Here is a 19,289-nt window from a genome sequence, read left to right as displayed (position 1 = left end):
TGTTCATTTGTTTACATAACCATTTGTTATGCATCACAGAATTTAAATCCCCAACTACTTATTTTTAGGTGTAGGGTAAAAATTATCTATGGAAGTTTGATGCCATAGTTTGGTCCACCTCAAATTGCGCGTCTATTTGCGGACATTATTCTCATCCAGACCGCGCTTGTAATGCCTTTGATTTGTCCCGTGGAAGGGGGAGGGGACTCTGAAAGAGGAGAGGGGAGAAGGGATTTAACATAGCGAGAGGGTGAAAGCTACACTGTCTTCAAGATGGATAAAAACGAGTAAGTACCCCGCTCGACACGCCAACAACACCTTATTTGCACATTTATTTGCGCTAATGCATTTTAATCACGATGTGCCTTTTGCAAAGATTCAGCGTTGCAATACAGCAGCGGGCAGTGTTTATCATCGGCGGGACTTTCACTCCGTGCCCTCGCTTTGGAAACCTGTCAGAAGCCTGTATTGCGTCTCGCAGTAGCAACATTGTGTCGTTATTCATACCTGCTTTTTTTTTTTATCTTTCACGTCGCTTGTAGCATATTCCACGCTGCGTCGGCACGGTGCCATTTTCACAGATTCCTTGCACTGAAGGAAATGTAGACTACAGGCCTTATTTGTGCGACTGCAACGAGTTTTACGAAATCAAATTAAATGCACGAGTAGCGGATAAAATGGTGTCTTCGCCTGATCGTGAAGATCTACTTTGTTCATTCATAAAAGCCGGCTGCAGGTTGAATGACAACGGCAGGTATTGTTTGTTTTAAATAGATACGCTTAACACGCAATGAGAAAGCAGACAATGGGGCAGAGCGCACAGTGGAAATATCCCATTACGTATGTTTATCCCGTAATAACACGTTGTCAAGGTCTATATAGAATGGGTCTTATTTATGTGCCATTGCAACATGACCGTCATTTGCGTCTTTTTTTGAAGGGAAGATGACAGACTTCCGGCTTGCGCGTCAAAATAATAGTTTATTTCGCTGCAAGTTACCGAAGCAAAACGTGTTGAACCACTTCACCAAACCGAACACAACTCACCGAAACAATGAAAAGAAGAAGAAAACGTGGTGCGTAATGTCTCTGGATCCCTGATTGTCTTTGCGCAAAAGTGTATTTCCCTGCTCCGTTTAGCCTGAACCAATTAAAAACACTCGTGTGGTGAATTACTGATCAATGTTTTGCACCTGGCGAGAAACTGCGGAGATTAGTTCAAGATTAAAGGACAGGGGATTTTGGCTACTTTTTGTTGTTGTAGCAATGAAGCAGCAACAGTCGCTCACTTCCGTCGAGTCTCATGCGCGTTGTGTGGCCTTGACGGTGTCCATGTCCTGAATGTTTTTCCTTGCGGATGTAGCCCTTGTGCCCTGGCGAGACGGGCAGGTAGTGATGAGGCTGAGGTCCAATGCGGAGCGATCTGCGCCACGACAAAGGGACGAGATGTTGTGTAGCCGCAGCCTGATCCCCACTCAGGGCGCACGCTGTATTATGGTCGAAACAAAGGCGTAAAAGGCGAGGGGGCTTACCGCGCACATCTTCACCAAGTCGGCCTAGTTCTTGGTGGTTACTTTTAGTGGATTAAGATCTCGTGCGTGGGCCAATGGAGAAGAAAAGGTGGGATTGCACAGCTCTCCCCAAGGGCTGGAAAATGGAAGAAGTCACCAGAAAGTCCGGTTTGTCAGCTGGGAAAAGCGACGTGTATTATTTTAGGTACTGCGCTCACAAGGGTTTGTAAAACTTTACCAAAGGGGCAACACGATGCGAAAGTTGGGCCGCACTGGGACAGTTGGGTGTAAAGTTTGGGGTGAGTTTGGGTGGGGGTGGGGGTGGGGGTGGCGGTCGGTTGCAGCAGGCCCCCATCTGGCAGAATGGTTGGCGCTTGTGTCAAATGAATGAACTCAAGTGTCAATGCAGTCAATCCTATTCATTTTCTATTGAAGTGATCCAACCGTTATTTTTATTTAGCAGAGGAGAAGAGCAAGATGAGGAGCAGAGGCAGGAGAGGGGGGAGGCGGGTCGGTTGTATAGTTTGTGGTAGGACAACTGTACATTTATACTGTGTTAACCGTGTGTGATTATGTACTATACATTTGCATGCTTTACCAGCACGTATCCACCCACAGATGATGGTCATTGCTTTGAGGCTATCGTTGTTGTTTCTCCATCTGATGGAGTTACACGTGGCCATATGTTCAAACTGCAGCATTGCCATGTTTACATTGTTATAAATGGTTTGTTACCGTATGCAATTGTACTCACCCCTTTAGTGACTATCTGCATTCCGTGGATAGGACTAAAATTGTGCCGTGTGCAACTGTAAGCCTTTATAAACTGCTCATAACTGCATTCATTTCACAATAAAAGTTTTATTTTGATGTCATGAAACATTTGCCTCTTGCAGCTTTCGTTCACTCATTTGTAGCATGTAGTAGTTCTTGGCTGTTGTTTTGTGTTTCAGTTTGTGAGCTGTTTCGTTGTTTGTAATAATCTTGTGTTTCTGCACTTTTGCCAGTCCATCTGGGAAGAAGTTTCGGAGCAAACCTCAGTTGGCTCGTTACCTTGGTAACCAGATGGACCTGAGCTCCTTTGATTTCCGCACGGGAAAGATGCTGATGAGCAAACTTAACAAGAACCGGCAGAGGATGAGGTATGACAACAACAGTCAGAACAAGGTGAGAGCTGGAACAGTTTATGAATGTATAATAAACATTTCATTGCCACGGTCAAAGACACAATCATGATCTGACACTTCCTTCCTGTCGATGTGATCAGGGCAAACCAGATCTAAACACATCACTCCCTGTCAGGCAGACGGCCTCAATCTTTAAACAGCCTGTTACGAAAGTTACCAACCACCCCAACAACAAAGTCAAGACGGACCCTCAGAAAGCAGTTGACCAGCCGCGACAGGTGAGAAACATACACCACATTTCAGTTAAACTTATTGCTGTCTGTGTTAAATAATAACATATTTTCTTTCCTTAATGTATAAATTGCAGTTGTTTTGGGAGAAGAAGCTCAGTGGGCTTAATGCCTTTGATATTGCAGAGGAGCTTGTGAAAACAATGGAACTTCCCAAAGGTTTACAAGGTGCTGTGTTCACTCTTGTATTATGTTTTGATGGGAGAGCGTCAGCTCAGCTTCAGTCCTGATATTCCTTTCTATGTCCTCAGGTGTTGGCCCAGGCTGCACAGATAAAACTCTTCTGTCGGCGATTGCGAGTGCTCTACACACAAGTGCGGCACCCATCACTGGTCAGCTGTCTGCTGCAGTGGAGAAAAACCCTGGAGTCTGGCTCAACACAACACAACCTCTGTGCAAAGCATTCATTGTAACAGATGAAGATATCAGGTTAGTCATTTACACACACAATCTGAAAATCATATGATGCTGCATCTTGTCTGCTCTCATGATTACGTCAGTAAAAAGGTTTTGCATATTTTCACTTTTTTTTTATATGAGCAATTTTAGTGTTTAGTTTGTAGGAACAGCGTTAGAAAAACGTCAGTTGGCCAGTGCCCGAAACGTTGCATCTGGTGTAAGTAATAAATACTTTTTGGGAGCTATTAAGCACTTTTTTTCTCATCCTAGTTTATTGGAACAGACATGAATATCCACAAATTCTTAAACCAGTGAGCTGGATTGAAAAACAAGGGCTATGAATAACTGGAAAAATCAGCACGACTGTGTACGCTCTCCAACTTTATTTACTTCACCACTGTGACGTTTCGGCCCTTCTTCAGACACTCAGCAATCAGACACTTACTTGTGCGGATCTTTCCTGTTTTTTTAGTAGCTATATTTAGCAGTTCAAACATGAAGATGCTGTTATTAGGGCTAGGCATCCATTTGGAATTTTCCAAATTGATTCGATTGACTTCATAAGGGTCCGATTCGATTCACGATTTAATTTGATTTTCGATCCAGTTATATCAGGATATCACGTAGTACTAATTTTGCTTGGATATGTAAGACATTCTCAGAGGAAGTAATGCTGCAAATAGTAGAAACAAACTCTAACTTGGTAAACTTAAAAAAAAAAAAAAAATAGAATATTTACATGAGTAAAAATATGAATATGTACATGTGCCATGTGTGTAATGAGTGCACCACCAACACTCAGACTGAAGCTGTCCATTGCACGATTTTTTGGAAATAAACCACTAAATCTTTGTTTGGAAGACATGCGGGAGAAGGAAATATGTCCGCAAAAGTCGTTTTATATCCGGGGGAGCTATTTTTTACTAGTTTTTTGCCACGCTGTAACTTTGCTCAAGTGCTTTTGTGTCGTAGTAAAGTGAAACATTTTTAAAAAACAAACAAATACACTGAAAACAAATAAACTCACATTAGAAAGTCGTTTACAAACCACTGAACTACTGCTACTTTGTATCTGTTTGTCTCTTTGTATATTTTTGGCGTTCATGTGCAATTTTCTACTTGTCAAGTGGTATTTACCATAATTGTGTGAAGGCAGCATAAGCACATTTTAGGAGCCATTTTATTTGTTCCTCTTATTAATTTATTTTCTGCAAATGTATGAATGTGGTGTTTAAAGTTTGGCTTTGAAATTGCTCAACTCCTAGAACCTGCCCTTTATTTGTCTTAGAAATTGATTCAGTCGCTGCTTTGCTTTTGCTGTAGCTGTAAAGGCCAAGTGTAACGGTTTCCTGTTGTGTGTATGTGTGTAGGAAGCAGGAGGAGTTGGTGTACAGTGTGAGGAAAAGGCTAGAGGAGGCGCTTATGGCTGACATGTTGGCCCACGTCGAGGAGGCCACCACTGAAGGAGAGGCTCTGAAGGAAGAGGGCAACGGCAGCGAGGACAGCGAGAATGTATAGCACAGGTTGGTTCAACAATTCCATGTAATTCTTCCCTTTAAGGGCCTATTTTGTGCAAAATCACGTTTACATCCTTATCAAAAGTATAACTAAGTAATCACGCATTTTCAATCACACACTCTGTTATACGTCACACAAAGACTTTATGAAGTTTCTCTACATTTTACAGTCTCGACATCTTCATTAAACTCTTTCTAATCCTGTATATGGTCCACTGTGCTGATTAGCATATTTCCCGGTTCATATCTTTTTTTAAAGTTTGGAACATAAGAGAAAGAAGTTCCCCCTCTGCGGTCATATTGTATAAATTCATTTTTAAAATCTTGAAACAGAGGGGTATTTTTTGATTTTTCTGTATCTGAAATGGCAAAGGTGTCGTTAACATTCAAGAATTTGGTCATGTCAATCTCTGACCAATACAACTCCAGGGGCAAGAAACTGTTTTTGAAAAATCTACGAATAGGAAATTGTCAAATGGTGTTCCCAATAATTAGTGACTGGACCGTTACATTTTTTTCAATACCGGTACTTTAACGTCACTTGGTTTTTCGATACCGATACCTGGATGATACCTATACTAAATTATTTGTCATATAGAACCATAAAACAGAGTAATCATGTTAATGTACTCCTTTTCTTATTTTATTTCTTTTGCATTTGTATCATTTATTTGAGGTGAAAAACTTTCTTTAACTACAAATACAAATAGGCATACGTTTTTTTTCCCCCCCAGTTTTCTTACACGTGTCCCTGCCCCCAATTGTTTCCACTTTTAAACATTTTTTTCTACTTGTGTTCACTTTTAAATTTGATGACCAGCAGCATCAAAACTTGAATATAAATATTTCATATTTCTTTTCAGTACCTGCTTTCGATACTTTTGTTTTTTTAATACCAGCCTTACCTAAACCTTTTTTTTTCTTCAATACCAAACTGGTATTGTTTAACGGTACCCAGCGCTAGACTGGATTCACAAGCCCGGCGTATTCTTTTGATGGCTGAAAGTCCTTTCTACAGACCATCATCACGCCCATATTTTTGAATATTGTCTCCACTTTTGGACGCCTTTCAGAGAAAGTAATTGGACCTTAGTTCATATGTACTGACTGACTGTACTGACTTTTAAACCATATTTGTTTCCTTTGGATCTTCTCAATAATGACAGAGATATTGGCCAAAAACTAAGACAAACCCAAAAAAATCTGCATTTCGACGGTTACCATAGATACCACCACGGACTTTTCAACTGCCCATCACCTTCTTTCTAAACTATAGGCGCTTCAGAATATAGTGATGTCACGTGAACGCAACCTGTTCAAATTAAACTTGATATATGTTGTTATTTATTTAAGATGGGACAGTGCATATTAATTAACATGAGTCCTCAAAGTCCACATGTAAATATACCAGAGTTAGCCACAATGACTCATTTTCTTCTGTAGTCCCAGGGCAGGTTGCTGTTCTCAGATAGGGAAGGCCACAGAACAACAATAATAATTAATACATTAAAAATGACGATGTTTTCATTGTGTCTTCTAGGATTTGAAGTTCAGGACTTTTGGTTTGACCCTGAAGATTTATTCATCTGTGCAAACCTAAAATTGAAGCCCTTCTCTTCTCCATTGTCTCAAGCGTTCAAGGTTCAAGCTCCTGTTTTGGACAATTTAAATGACTGGGATTTTGAGCCCAATCTGATTTTGATGATAAATATTGTCTGTCTTTCACAAATGTCAAAAATTATTCAAAATATTAAACTAACTTATCTACAGTGTGAATATCACCAGTGTTGGCAAATGTTGATTTTGTTTTTTTGTTTTGTTTTTTACTTAAGAATTTGGGGGTTTTGTGACAATCACGTAGATGTTCTCTTTCCCGAGAACAAAAGATGTGGTGCTTTGGCGTATTTTTATTGTTATCATGCACTTCTTTGTTCTCGAGCCAGAAAAAGCTTTTCAAACCAGATTCAGCAACATGAGCTAATCTGACAGATCTGTTAAATAAGCTGCAAGCACAACTTCTATGGAAAACAATGCACCACTTTGTCATTTGCAGTATTGACTTAAAGGGGTAGACATTTTTTGTGCGTGACATCAGTGAAATTTCATGTGTTCAGACTGACAATAAAGGATTTCTGTTCATTGATTACAGGTGCTTATGCTGATGCTGTTAAACATTACATTTTTGTTTCACAGCTCTGGTCCATGTTGTTTTAGTTTTTAGTGTTACTACACTCAGACTGCCTCCTCAATCCACGCACAAAACTGGTCATGAGTATTTTGTATTTTTAATCCCTGTTCATTGTTACTATTGGAATTACTGGCATTGATTGTAATATTAAAACTAATCCATATGTCACAAGCCAGTTGCAAGTGTCATTTTGTAATTAACTGAAACAGCTTGTCGTCTAAGCACATTTTTAATGTGTCTGTCCTGCTGGTGTATCCTCCTCTGGTTTAACAGTTAACTTAACAGCGCTCTTGTCTCGTTGAGACTGTGAACAAAGTGCAAACGATGTCACTGGACAGACGCCGGCTTGACACCGGATGAATGAAGGACAAACTGCTTGTTCAAATTTGATGTTTCTGCTGCAGAGTAACTCCTAGGTATTCGTGATGGGACCCCTCGAACTGTACTGCCAGGTAAAACTAATAATTTCCCATTAAATATATTTTTGTGAACTTTATAATGAAAGTAACTTCAAATTGATGGCATACAACATCTATATATATCGATGCGTCTGGTATGGGAAAAAAGACTACATTTGGAAGCAAGCTTTGTTGTAAAACTGCATTTTGACTAAACTATGTTCTACCATGTTTTTAGTTTTAAGAATGTGTTGTTAATCTTTAACGCTGTTTAAGAGTTTTTTATGCTGATCTATAACAAATAGGTTGTGGGTGGGATCCTGAGCAGTAGGCCGTTACGTCATCCCAGTCGTTAAAAAGGAATGTTTCGCAATGACAAATTTGACAGTTGGTAAAGCTGTATTGCAAAATGCATGCAAGTTGAGCTACAGTAATAATGTGTTTGGACACATCACCGTTAATGGTAAAAAGCTTCCATATTACAAGTGCACTCATTCCTCAATAAAGTGCAAAAAACGATGCTTTATGATTCCTTATGACATTTTATTTACTGTTTAGAATAATCCTTTATCGCTTCAATGAGAGATTTGTGATAAATCATTTCTCTGGTTCTCATTACACCAGACACCCTGTTCTACATTGGAGGAGGCCTGTTTACATGTAAAAAGATATGATATTCGAAAAGTTGGTCTTCTCACAAACTATTGGAAGCACTCACCAAACAAATCCATTATATTTCACATCCTTTGCAAATCTCAACTCAATTGTGGATCACTCCATGAACCCTCCTTTGAACTCCTTTGGCCTATGGGCAGAGATTTGTCCGGTTTCTTTTAAATAACATTTTTGCAGGATTTGGGGCATTTTCTGAAAAGTTTTGTAGCATTGTGTTTATCGACTACAGGGAGCTACTGTGTGGGTTCCTGATGAAGATGCCGTGTGGATTTCAGCTCACCTTCTCTGTGATTACAACCCTGAACAGAAAAAGATCTTCCTACAACTTGGCGATGGACAAGTATTAGACTTTTTGATATATATAATTGGAAATACAATCACCACCATGTTAAAATCAGCCCTCTATCTACTTTAGGAGATGCACTACCCAGTGTCGTCTCTCTCTGACCTGCCTCCTTTGGGAAATCCGGACATTTTGGAGGGAGAGAATGACCTCACTGCACTGAGCTTCCTACATGAACCTGCTGTCCTACACAACCTACGAGTTCGCTTTCTGGACTACAACAGTATCTACACCTACTGCGGTAAAGCAAGACAAATACAGAACAGCAAAGATAAACAGTGTCTGAGATTCGTTTAGTTTTTTAGGGTTAAGTGTGATGTTTATATTTCAGGTTACCACACACTTGACCAATATTGTTTCTGCAGGCATTGTTCTTGTTGCTATCAATCCCTATGACCAGCTTCCTATATACGGGGAGGAGGTGATTGACGCATACAGCGGGCAGGATATGGCAGATATGGAGCCTCATATCTTCTCTGTGGCAGAAGAAGCATACCGTACCATGACCAGGTCAATCACATTAACATGGCTGTTTCACACACCTTTTAAGCATGACCAAATGAATCACACACAAATAACATCGTCTCTTCCCCTTGACACTGGTTAATGAGAATGATGCACTGTAAAAGCAAAAAAAAAAAAAAATTAGGTTCACTCAACTTAAAAAAGAGGCGATAACAGGCCCTTTAGTATTTCTGAGTTCCCTCTACTTGTGGGTCAACTTTGTTCTTTACAGTGTAGTCAGCAGCATCTGTTAAAATTATTACTTAATTCCTGACACAGAGAGGAGAAAAATCAGTCCATCATCATCAGTGGAGAATCTGGCTCGGGCAAAACCGTCTCTGCTAAATTTACCATGCGTTACTTCGCTGTGGTGGGAGGAGCAGCACAGCAGACCAGTGTGGAGGAGAGGGTCCTGGCCTCAAACCCCATCATGGAAGTGAGGGATATGATTATTGTGCATCCATTACCATATGTGCCATAGGTCATCCGCCAGAATATCCTCTTAATGTATTTGTTTTAAGGCGATTGGCAATGCGAAAACCATCAGAAACGACAACAGCAGCAGGTTTGGAAAGTACATCGAGATCGGTTTTGGACGGAAAGGGGATATCATCGGAGCGAACATGAGGACATATCTGCTAGAGAAGTCAAGGGTGGTCTTTCAGGTAACTGTAAATATGATTAATCTTCCGACCTGACGAGCACTCACAGGAATAACAAACATTTTCACCTATGCCAGGCAACATCCGAGAGAAACTACCACATCTTTTACCAACTTTGTTCTGCCAGAAATTACCCTGAGCTGAGAGAACTCAAACTACGTAATAGCTGAACTCATGATTTAGTTACAGCTACTCATTTTGTGCTTGTTTCTTGCTTGAATGACTGTCTTTCATCCGTAATGTAGTTGCTCCTGATGATTTCCGCTACACCAGTCAAGGGGGAGACATGCAGATCCCTGGCACTAATGATCTGGCCGAATTAAAACGCACTTCTGATGCTCTGACCACTCTAGGTAACGCACTGAAAATTAAAGGTCTTTGGTTCCACATCGAGATTTCGGACAAAAAAATAACCTTGCGTGTTTTTGGAAATTGCAGGTGTGCAGGGTGACCAGCAGATGGAGCTGTTCAGAATCATCGCAGCTATTCTGCATTTGGGCAACGTGAACATCCAGGCGAGCGGGAGAAGCTCCGACAGAAGTCACATCGATGTGAGACGCTTTTGGATACTTTTATTAACACAAGTACAATGCTTTGTATAGACGGCGTGTTAGGGCCATGTAATGACGGGGGGTAAAAAAAATAAGAGCGTTTCAAGTTAAAACAAGCAAATCTGTGAGAAACAAGTAGAAAATAAATAAAGTAAATCATAAATAAATTTCATAAATGTATGAGAAAAATGTAGCAAATTTATGAGGAAAAAAGAAGCACATTTATGAGGAAAAAAAAGAAGCAAATTATGAGGGAAAAAAGAAGCACATTTATAACAAAAAAAGTCTCACATTTGTCTGAAAAAAATAACAGATTTGTGAGAGGGAAAAACAGTCAAAAAAATTGCTAGAAAAAATTAAAGATTTTTCCGTTATGAGCATACACTGTAAATTCCGATTGAGGTGACAACATGAAATAAAGTGTTATAAGTACTAGGAGACCTGAAATTTTCAGCATTTACCCTCTATTCCATGTAAGAAGTACATTTTCAAGAGAAAATTGTGATTAATTGCTTTTCCGCTTTACAGCAACATGTTTCCGCTCCAATAACAGGGTTTTGCCAGTAATTACTAACTTTACATGATGCCAGTAATGATTATTTTGTCGTCCTGTTGTGCTCACGCTCAATCTAAAGTATCCATTATAAGATTCTGTCCCATTTACTAGGATTTGCCAGTTTTTAATTATATAGGCTTAACATTGGCTTGACCTGCTTGTCTCTTTACCCAGCACATGGTTTTAGAATATTCCCTTAACCAGTACTAAGCATAAAGTACAGGTTAAGGCCATATTTAAGTAACAAAAGTAATCAGTACTCCGAATTCCCAGTTGTCAGTACTAACATGTCTAGTAATCAGAACTTGTATCATAAGCAATGAATACTGTGAAAGCCGTCTTAATCATACTAGCATTACTAGTAATCATGGCTTAACATTGGGCGTAATAATTATGCATCGGGTTTACAACTTATCCCAAGTTAGTGCAATGAGTTGGCATTTACAGTGTAGAACTTTGTTAGCCTCCAAAGTAAAAACAGCTGAACTGTAAACTTTGCTTAGAGCGGTGATACTATAAAATATGTAGCCTTGCTCAATGCTTATGTTCAAATTTGATTTATTTGTCAGGGAACAAGAGCATTATCATAAACATGAGAAATGCTTTTACCCGACTATAGAGCTCATTTCCATCTTCCATGTTTTAAGTAAAATCTTTCTCTTCCCGTCACTATGGCCCCAGTACGCCATCGTACATTAGAATAAAGAGTCAAACAGATTAAAAACAAACTAAAAAGTTTAGGCCTCTGTTTTAGCTCTAACTTTAGTAAGGGCGTTATACAATTTGCACTTGCTTTCAATGACTGTAAATTGATTGTGGTAATATTTTTTGTTTTTTCCAGGGAGATGACAGGTCCCTGGCCAACTTCTCTAAGCTGCTGGGAGTGGAGCGCCCCCAGATGGCTCACTGGCTGTGTAACCGCAGATTGACTGTAGGAGGAGAGACTCTGGTCAAACCTGTGTCGGGACAACAGGCCCTAGAGGCCCGGGACGCACTGGCCAAACACATCTACGGGCAGATGTTCACATGGACCGTCCATCGACTCAACTCAGCCCTGAGGAGTCAGAGAGGAAACCCCAAGAGCTTTATTGGAGTGCTGGACATATATGGGTCTGTAGGCATCCACTTGATTAAGATATTATGATTTTTATGTCATTGTCTTACGTTTTTTGTCTGTTTGCTGGCTTTGTTGCAGGTTTGAGACATTTACAAGGAACAGCTTTGAGCAGTTCTGTATAAATTATGCGAATGAGAAACTCCAGCAGCAATTCAACAGGGTAACATTCATGCTGTTTTGTAATTTGTATGTTTTAAAAAGAGACACACATTTTATTTATTTTTTTGTTGGAGCCCAATCACCAAACTAGCAGGAGCCAACTCTGACTGCAACTCTAGAAAATAGAAATGTCACAATAACCACGATACTGTGACTCTGTATTGCAAAATCCTACATGGACAGTCACCATATATTGAATAGTGGCCTAAAGGTGTTACAGAAAACTACATACAGTGGATGGACTGTGGTGAGGTGCTCCAAAAAATGCAGACATGAAGAAATTATTAGAATTAAAAGCCCTTTTAATTTTTATGACTATAATAATAGCAATTTATATTTACAGTGGATTACTATTGGATTTGGGTCAAATACTTTTTTGCCCCACTGTATCTGGTTATTTTACTATATACCACAAACCTTCTACTACAACATTGCAGTAATTATTGTGCCGTGTTGTGAATGATGTCATTATAACAGCAAGTAATTTCATCCACTGTGAGATTTGTAAAGTCTTATCTCTCAGCGTTTTATGAGATTTGTTGCTTTCCCACAACAATGTAGACCTATGGTACCTTGAGACTTCATGGGTTGTTTCTCTGCAGCACGTCTTCCACTTGGAGCAGGAGGAGTACATCCGTGAGGAGTTGGACTGGCACCGGATCGACTTCAGTGACAATCAGCTCTGCATCAGCCTGATCGAGGGGCAGCTGGGCCTTTTGGACCTGTTGGATGAAGAGTGCAGAGTCTGTGCAATGTTACTCTGTTCATTCATTCAGTCATTTCCATTTCTTCATTTTAATTCAACATGTTAATAACACTCAGATGCCTAAAGGGTCAGATGAGAGTTGGGTGAGGAAACTCTATGACCAGCACTTGAGCAGCAAATCCCACCCTCACTTCCTGAAACCTCGTATGTCCAATAGTGCCTTCATTGTTCTGCACTTTGCCGACAAGGTGAGGATTAATAAAAACATCACTGCACTGCACAGGCTGTCTCTCCCCTTTGACCCATGTCATCTGTATTGGTCTTAAAGGTGCAATATGAGTGTCAAGGCTTTCTAGACAAAAACCGAGATACAGTGCATGTAGAGCTGATCAACATTTTAAAAGCAAGTCAGGTGAGTGAAAATCAAATATCCTACACTTACTAGGCATAGCTTGAACATCTTTGTCAGATCAAGAAAACAGATGCACTGGTACTGCAACAACTACTAGTACAGTACATAGGACAGTCATAGGAGCATATTTTAGTACAGATGTACATAGTTAGAATACATAATAGCAATCACACACTGCCTGAGCCCCAAATAAAAGGTCTCACGCTCTATTATTTAGTTTCGACCGCCTTTGATAATAATTGATAACCGCATGTATTAGCTATGGTGTCTGCAATGTCAAAAGATCCAGTGTTGCATACATTTTCCAAGATCTTGTATTGATTATGGGAGAGTGTGACCACTGTGCAGAGCCTTCTCCAGCACATCCCAAACATTGTCAATAGAGTAAAGATCTGGACTTTGGTGCACAATCCATGTGTGAAAATGATGTCTCATGCTCCTGAATCACCATTTCACAATGTGAGCCGGATGAATCCTGACATTGTCCTTTTGCAAAATGCTAATGTGATCAGGGAAGAAGAAATCCATTAATGAAATAACCTGGTCATTCAGGATTTTCAGGTAGTCACATAGTGTTGCTAAAGTTAGATGCTAAAGTTAGACCTGATCAACTGCAGCAAACCCAGATCAGAACAGTTAGTTAAATTCAAGTGTCGACTTTTTTTTTTGGTCAGGCATTATAGGAACTTTGTGATGCTTCTGATGAAAGGACATTATTTACAAGTTGCATTGTAAGAATAGCACAGAATTTGATTTTGAATTTGATAAGCAGAGACTGTCATTTGTATCTATCTGTAACCTTATGTGGCAGTCAGAGCTGGTGGCAGAGTTGTTCCAACAGCAAAGCACTTCTGCCTCCATGGCCAATGAAAGCATTCACCCTGGAAGAAGAACTCACAAACTCACAGTGGGCTTCCAGGTAACAACAAAACCATATTATTCTCCATTCCTCATATTCAACTTCAGCTAGAACTGTAATGAAAGTGTTTCTGCTTTAGTTTCGACAGTCTCTGCAGATGCTGATGGACACTTTGAACAGCACCACACCTCACTATGTCCGCTGCATTAAGCCTAATGACCTCAAAGAGCCATTCATGTGAGTCAAAACATGTTGAAGATAGTTATACTGTGTTAATAGAGATGGCTGTTCACAAACTTTACCTGTGTATTAGAGCAAAAAAGACCGACCTTTGTTGTGTACATGAATCTGTGCATTGTCAGGTTTGATCCAAAGAGGACGGTCCAGCAGCTGAGAGCTTGTGGTGTACTCGAGACCATTCGCATCAGTGCTGCAGGTTATCCTTCCAGGTACAAATAAACATAGTGTATTCAAAGCTTGAATCGGAATGTAATCCTAAACGTCTCACTGTCTTTTGGTACTCATGTGGGTTTCTGATCAACAAAGTAAAAATGTGTAATATATCTATGTATGACAGCGTGCTTCAGTATTGTTAAGCGCTTCTTGCATCAGCTGGGTGAACATGGTTTTCAGATGGACATATGAGGAGTTCTTCACACGCTACAGAGTCCTGCTGCGCGGCGCCCATGACCAGGCGCAGGCCCATGGTCTGTGTCGGCAAGCTTTACCTGAGCTCATCCCTGACTCGGAGCAGTACCGCTTTGGGAAAACCAAGGTCTTTTTCCGAGCGGGACAGGTGGCTCTGCTAGAGCGGCTGCGGGCGGAGAGGCTGAGGGTTTCCACGGTGATCATCCAGAGCTGGGTACGGAGGTGGCTGGCCCAGGTCCACTTCCACAGGACGCAATGGGCTATTGTGACCATTCAGAGATACACCAGAGGGGCACTAGCTAGACGGTATGTCTTCTTTTCAGTCTTATTCCTGTTGTGCGAACAAAAATCACATTTAAAACTACATTATTTGCTGTGTGACTAGTCCATGATGTATAAAAGGGGTTGATCCAGATTTGGGTCCTATTAACAAAGTGCAATGGGTCATGTAATAATTTCCTTTACAACAACCATCCAGTTCTTCCTTATATTGTAAATGTCAAAAGAAACTGCATGTTACTTTTGTCCACAGGCTTGCATTGACAAAGCGTTACACGAAAGCTGCTCTCATCATCCAGAAGACTTATCGCATGGTTCTGGTCAGACAGTTGTTTCTGATGATTCGACAGGCGACTGTCACCATACAGGCTTTTACGAGAGGCACACTGGCCCGAAGGCGATATCAAAAGGTCACCCAGATTCAGCCTTTGTTTTGTCATTTGAAGTCGGCACTCTGTACTCAAAATGGTGTTTTATAGATTGTGTCAGAGCGAGCGGCTGTGCTGTTGCAGACCCGAGTGCGTGGCTGGTTGGCCAGGCGTGCCTACAGACGTGTGCGGGCTGCCGTGGTTTACATGCAGTGCTGTGTGCGCCGATGTGCTGCCAGAAGAGAGCTGCTCAAACTAAAGAAAGAGGCGAGATCAGTGGAGAAGTTCCGAGAGCTCAACAAGGGCATGGAAGTCAAACTGATGCAGCTACAGCTACGACTGGACCAAGAGGTGGATAAAGGAAATTTTCACACATGTAATTATTATTGGAAGCGTCTGAGGTTCATATGTGCTTTCAGGTCAGGGCGAGCACGTCCTTGAGAGAAACCCTGAATTCAGAGCGAAATGCAGCTAAAGCTGAGTTAGAAACACTCCAAGCGGCTTTGCAGAAACTACAAAGTCAAAAGGAAGATCCTGTGCCTAGTCCTGAGATCATCAAAGAGGTGGAGGAGCAAAGGAAGGCCAATGAGAAAGCAGCACAGGAAATTGAAAAGCTTACAAAGGTAAAGTGCAGAATACCGTACTGTAAAATTCATCTGTTAAACTATAAGCATTCTTCAAAATATAATGTTTTAGGAGATACAAGTATTGAAGAATGATAGAGAAAGTTTTGTGAAAGAAAAAAACACCCTCTCTGCTGATATCCTCGCTCAAAAACAAGCTGGAGAAGGTGACCACTCAAGTTTTACAAACATGTCTTTACCATCTACTTGGAATATCTTTACCATCTGTGTCTGTCTGCCCTGCAGAGAGCACACACGAGGCTGTGCTAAAAGCCACTAATGCAATTAAAAATGATTTGGATGAAGAGAGGAGGAAGTACCAGGGGCTTTTAAGGGACTTCACGAGACTGGAGCAGAGATACGACAACCTCAGAGAGATGAGTCTGCTCACAGAGGTACAGAATAACACAATTAACCTAAAAACTAAACTAAACTAAAAGTACAACACATGCTTGTCCCCACAGCACACCAAAGGTCACAAAAGAACTGACTCCACTCAGAGCCTGAGTTTTGAGCCTCTCTCTCCCACTCTGAGTCCTCTGTCACTGTCACTGGCAGGGCCCCCCTTTCAATCAGGGTTTCCCTCTCCTGAGCCAGTGCGCAGGGTCAGCGTTACTTTTCCCACTTTTGAGACAAGTGTACCCTGGAGCACGGAAAATCCTCTGGTACCTAAACACCCAGGTTAAAGGTTTGGTCAGTTGTAAGTGCCAAGAGAAATGCATAAATGAATGTTATTTATGTCTGGTAGGATCAGCTGATGCAGAGCCTAGATGTAGCACCTGCAGTGAAGATGAAAGGAGACGACTTAGCTCATGCTTATGATGCTGTTCGAGTGGCCAACAAGTCAGCATACTCAGTGTCATGTATTGTTGTTCTAAATATACAACATTTACCATATGTCTGGTCTTTTTTTTATAGATTTCTGGAGAACCAGTTGCGAAACCAGCAGAATCATTGGCAGAGTGAAATTGAAGCTTTGAAATCACAGCTCATAAAAGTTTCATCTTCTAATGTATTACCACAGGTACAAAACACTTGAGTTTAAAGCTAATTTTAAAACTGAGAATTAGGATTAGGATTAGGTAAAGCATTTCACTTGCAAAATTCTTTTTATGTTAGAACTTTCAGGACTTGCTTGAGGCTCGAGAGCAGGAGTGTGTGAGACTGAGGCGAGAGCTCAAGGACCTAAAAGCCTGCAGCACTCTGCGGCGACTCCTCACGCAAGGTCTGTCAAATGATGAGCCTTGTAATATAATAAATCAAATACAAACTAAATTATCTTTTTCAGTTCTGCCTGCATCCACAACAGCTGAGGAGAGCTCGACTGTAACGGAACCAAAGTCAACTTCAGTCACAGGTTTACTTGAATGTAGGAAAAAAGATGAAGTCAAACTCTTTAAAAACCTGATCACGGGTCAGTGTCATGGTCTTGTTTCTCTTTTATACTGCAGTTACTCATCAGTTTTTTCTACGATATGAGGCTTATACAGTAACATCCCTTGTGTGTGTGTTTTCAGACCTCCGTGGGGACATTGCCTTGTCTTTACCTCCAGGTCTTTCTGCCAGTGTGCTCTTCCTGAGTCTGCGTCACATGGATCAGAGTGGAGACCAGGCTCGAACACGGTCCTTCTGCTCTGCCTCTGTGGCTGCTTTTAAGACAGCCTTAAAGGTCATTTTAATATTACATTTGCATTAAGGCTTTGTATTACAATTACAAATAATTCCTAATTCTGTTTCATAATTTGTCCAACCGCTATAGAAGTACAATAATGATCTAGATATGACAGCCCTTTTGCTCAAAAATAGCTGCTTGCTGCATGACCTTTTAACTCAGCACTCTGCAAAGCAGGTGAGAACATCTGAAGATTTAAATGCAAATGGTCATTTAATAACAGTACTTGTATGCTCTTTTAGACATGTGATTCAGATGAAATAGTGCCTCTTGTGTCTGACCTGAGTGATCAGACTCGAGCTTTAAGTGACCTGTGTATTCAGGCCTATCAGCAGCTCCTGTGCATCACAGAGACCCGTCTCCAGAACATCGTTGGTACGACACTCTGATCGCACTGTGGAAGGTTTTTAAAAGCTCTTTATGATTTCACCTTCACTTTGTACTAGTGCCGGCCCTGTTGGAGAGTGAGAGTATCTCCAGCCTATCTGGTTCTGCTGGAAAGCTGCCATTATCCAGGAAGCGTGCGGGCTCAGACCCCAGGGCGGTCGGGGGTGAAGCTTCCAACATGGGCCCTCTTCTGAGAGAGTTGGGGGCACTACACACAGCCATGACTCGCCAAGCCCTGCCCCCTGAGCTGATGGAGCAGGCCTTCCACCAGCTCACTTACCTCATGTGTGCCTCAGCCTTCAACAGCTTGCTGCTCCGCAAGGACATGTGCAGCTGGAGCCGCGGCATGCAAATACGGTACAACAATCACTTCTTATCATACACCAAATTATATTACTTACCTGTAATTAACTTATATGTGTTTGATAACCCAAAGCTACAACGTCAGTCTTTTGGAGGAGTGGCTGCGGAGTCGAGGACTGTCAGCAGGGGGCGCTGTGGCCACATTGGAACCCTTGATTCAAGCGGTGCAGCTGCTGCAGTTGGGAAAGAAAACAGAGGCGGATGCTCAATCCCTGGTTCAAACCTGCACCGCACTCTCTAGCCAGCAGGTGGAGGGCTTTCTATAGCTTTGCTCATACAAATGCTTGTGATTACTCTATAACTTGAGGTGCTCTCATCTCTCAGATCGTGAAGATTCTGACACTGTACACGCCCCACAGTGATCTTGATGAAAGAGTCACATTGAACTTCATCCGCACTGTGCAGGTACCGCTTAACTTTCACAGTCATGATCCTGTATTTATTTGGAGGCATGTTATGACACGACTGCGCTTGCTTCTTCTTAGGGGCTCCTCAAAAACAGCTCTGACAGCCAGCCTCCACAGCTCCTAATGGAGGGGAGGCAAGTGTTTCCTGTCACATTCCCATCATCACCTCTGCCAAATCTCCACGCTGACCAGCTGAAGATCCCAGACAACCTCAAGATCTCGTTCCTACGCAAAACCTGAAGTCTCTACCAATGATCAGAAGATAGGATTCAGTCTCTACAAACTGTTAATGGCATACATTTTTATATATCGAAAATTATTAATTAGCTTCAAGTGCTACATCATATGAGAAGAGATTCAGATATTGGCTTTTTTTTATTTTATTTTTATCAAATGATGTCTAAACAAGACATAAACAATACTAAATCAGAACCAAAACAAGGCTAAATTGTAACTAATTGAGAAAAATCACACAAAAACAGAACCTTTGCTGTGTTGTGAATTCAAGTGAGAAAGGTTATTTCCTCTATAGCAGGAGCGCCCAAACTTTTTGTCTCCGAGGGCCAAA

The 19,289-nt window shown here is 41.2% G+C and overlaps 2 protein-coding genes across 4 annotated transcripts; both read left to right on the top strand.

The window, feature by feature from the left end:
• The first annotated feature begins 200 nt into the window (after positions 1–200).
• Positions 201–6,454, top strand: mbd3b (methyl-CpG binding domain protein 3b). 3 transcript variants are annotated; one of them, XM_079574701.1, is made up of 8 exons: positions 201–287; positions 1,972–2,040; positions 2,519–2,678; positions 2,779–2,916; positions 3,006–3,096; positions 3,180–3,357; positions 4,698–4,850; positions 6,385–6,454. In XM_079574701.1, the coding sequence occupies exons 1-7, from the start codon at positions 274–276 to the stop codon at positions 4,843–4,845; spliced, it is 798 nt and encodes a 265-aa protein (XP_079430827.1). In that variant the 5' UTR covers positions 201–273; the 3' UTR covers positions 4,846–4,850; positions 6,385–6,454. The 3 variants fall into 3 exon arrangements, with proteins under 3 accessions (XP_079430827.1, XP_079430825.1, XP_079430826.1); XM_079574699.1 differs by lacking the exon at positions 201–287 and adding an exon at positions 1,052–1,716; XM_079574700.1 differs by lacking the exons at positions 201–287; positions 1,972–2,040 and adding an exon at positions 1,191–1,716.
• A 1,003-nt stretch (positions 6,455–7,457) lies between these two features.
• On the top strand, positions 7,458–19,001 carry LOC306977109 (unconventional myosin-Vb; the record flags this gene model as incomplete). Its single annotated transcript, XM_079575279.1, is given in 35 exon segments — positions 7,458–7,484; positions 8,335–8,445; positions 8,521–8,689; positions 8,814–8,958; positions 9,232–9,388; positions 9,474–9,617; positions 9,692–9,773; positions 9,860–9,967; positions 10,053–10,165; positions 11,563–11,855; positions 11,857–11,998; positions 12,600–12,740; positions 12,820–12,951; positions 13,032–13,115; positions 13,927–14,034; positions 14,114–14,211; positions 14,337–14,423; positions 14,608–14,928; positions 15,155–15,311; positions 15,381–15,620; positions 15,689–15,892; positions 15,966–16,059; positions 16,139–16,287; positions 16,357–16,557; positions 16,641–16,735; positions 16,811–16,916; positions 17,012–17,117; positions 17,181–17,306; positions 17,410–17,561; positions 17,652–17,741; positions 17,807–17,939; positions 18,011–18,308; positions 18,388–18,562; positions 18,639–18,719; positions 18,800–19,001. Coding segments are annotated over 35 exon segments (5,031 nt in total). The 3' UTR covers positions 18,962–19,001.
• Positions 19,002–19,289: the final 288 nt, after the last annotated feature.

Source organism: Gobius niger (genome assembly GCF_951799975.1).
Source record: "Gobius niger genome assembly, chromosome: 17".
Lineage (NCBI taxonomy): Eukaryota > Metazoa > Chordata > Actinopteri > Gobiiformes > Gobiidae > Gobius > Gobius niger.
Note: the sequence above shows the minus strand (reverse complement) of the source record. Positions and strands in the feature narration are given on the sequence as shown.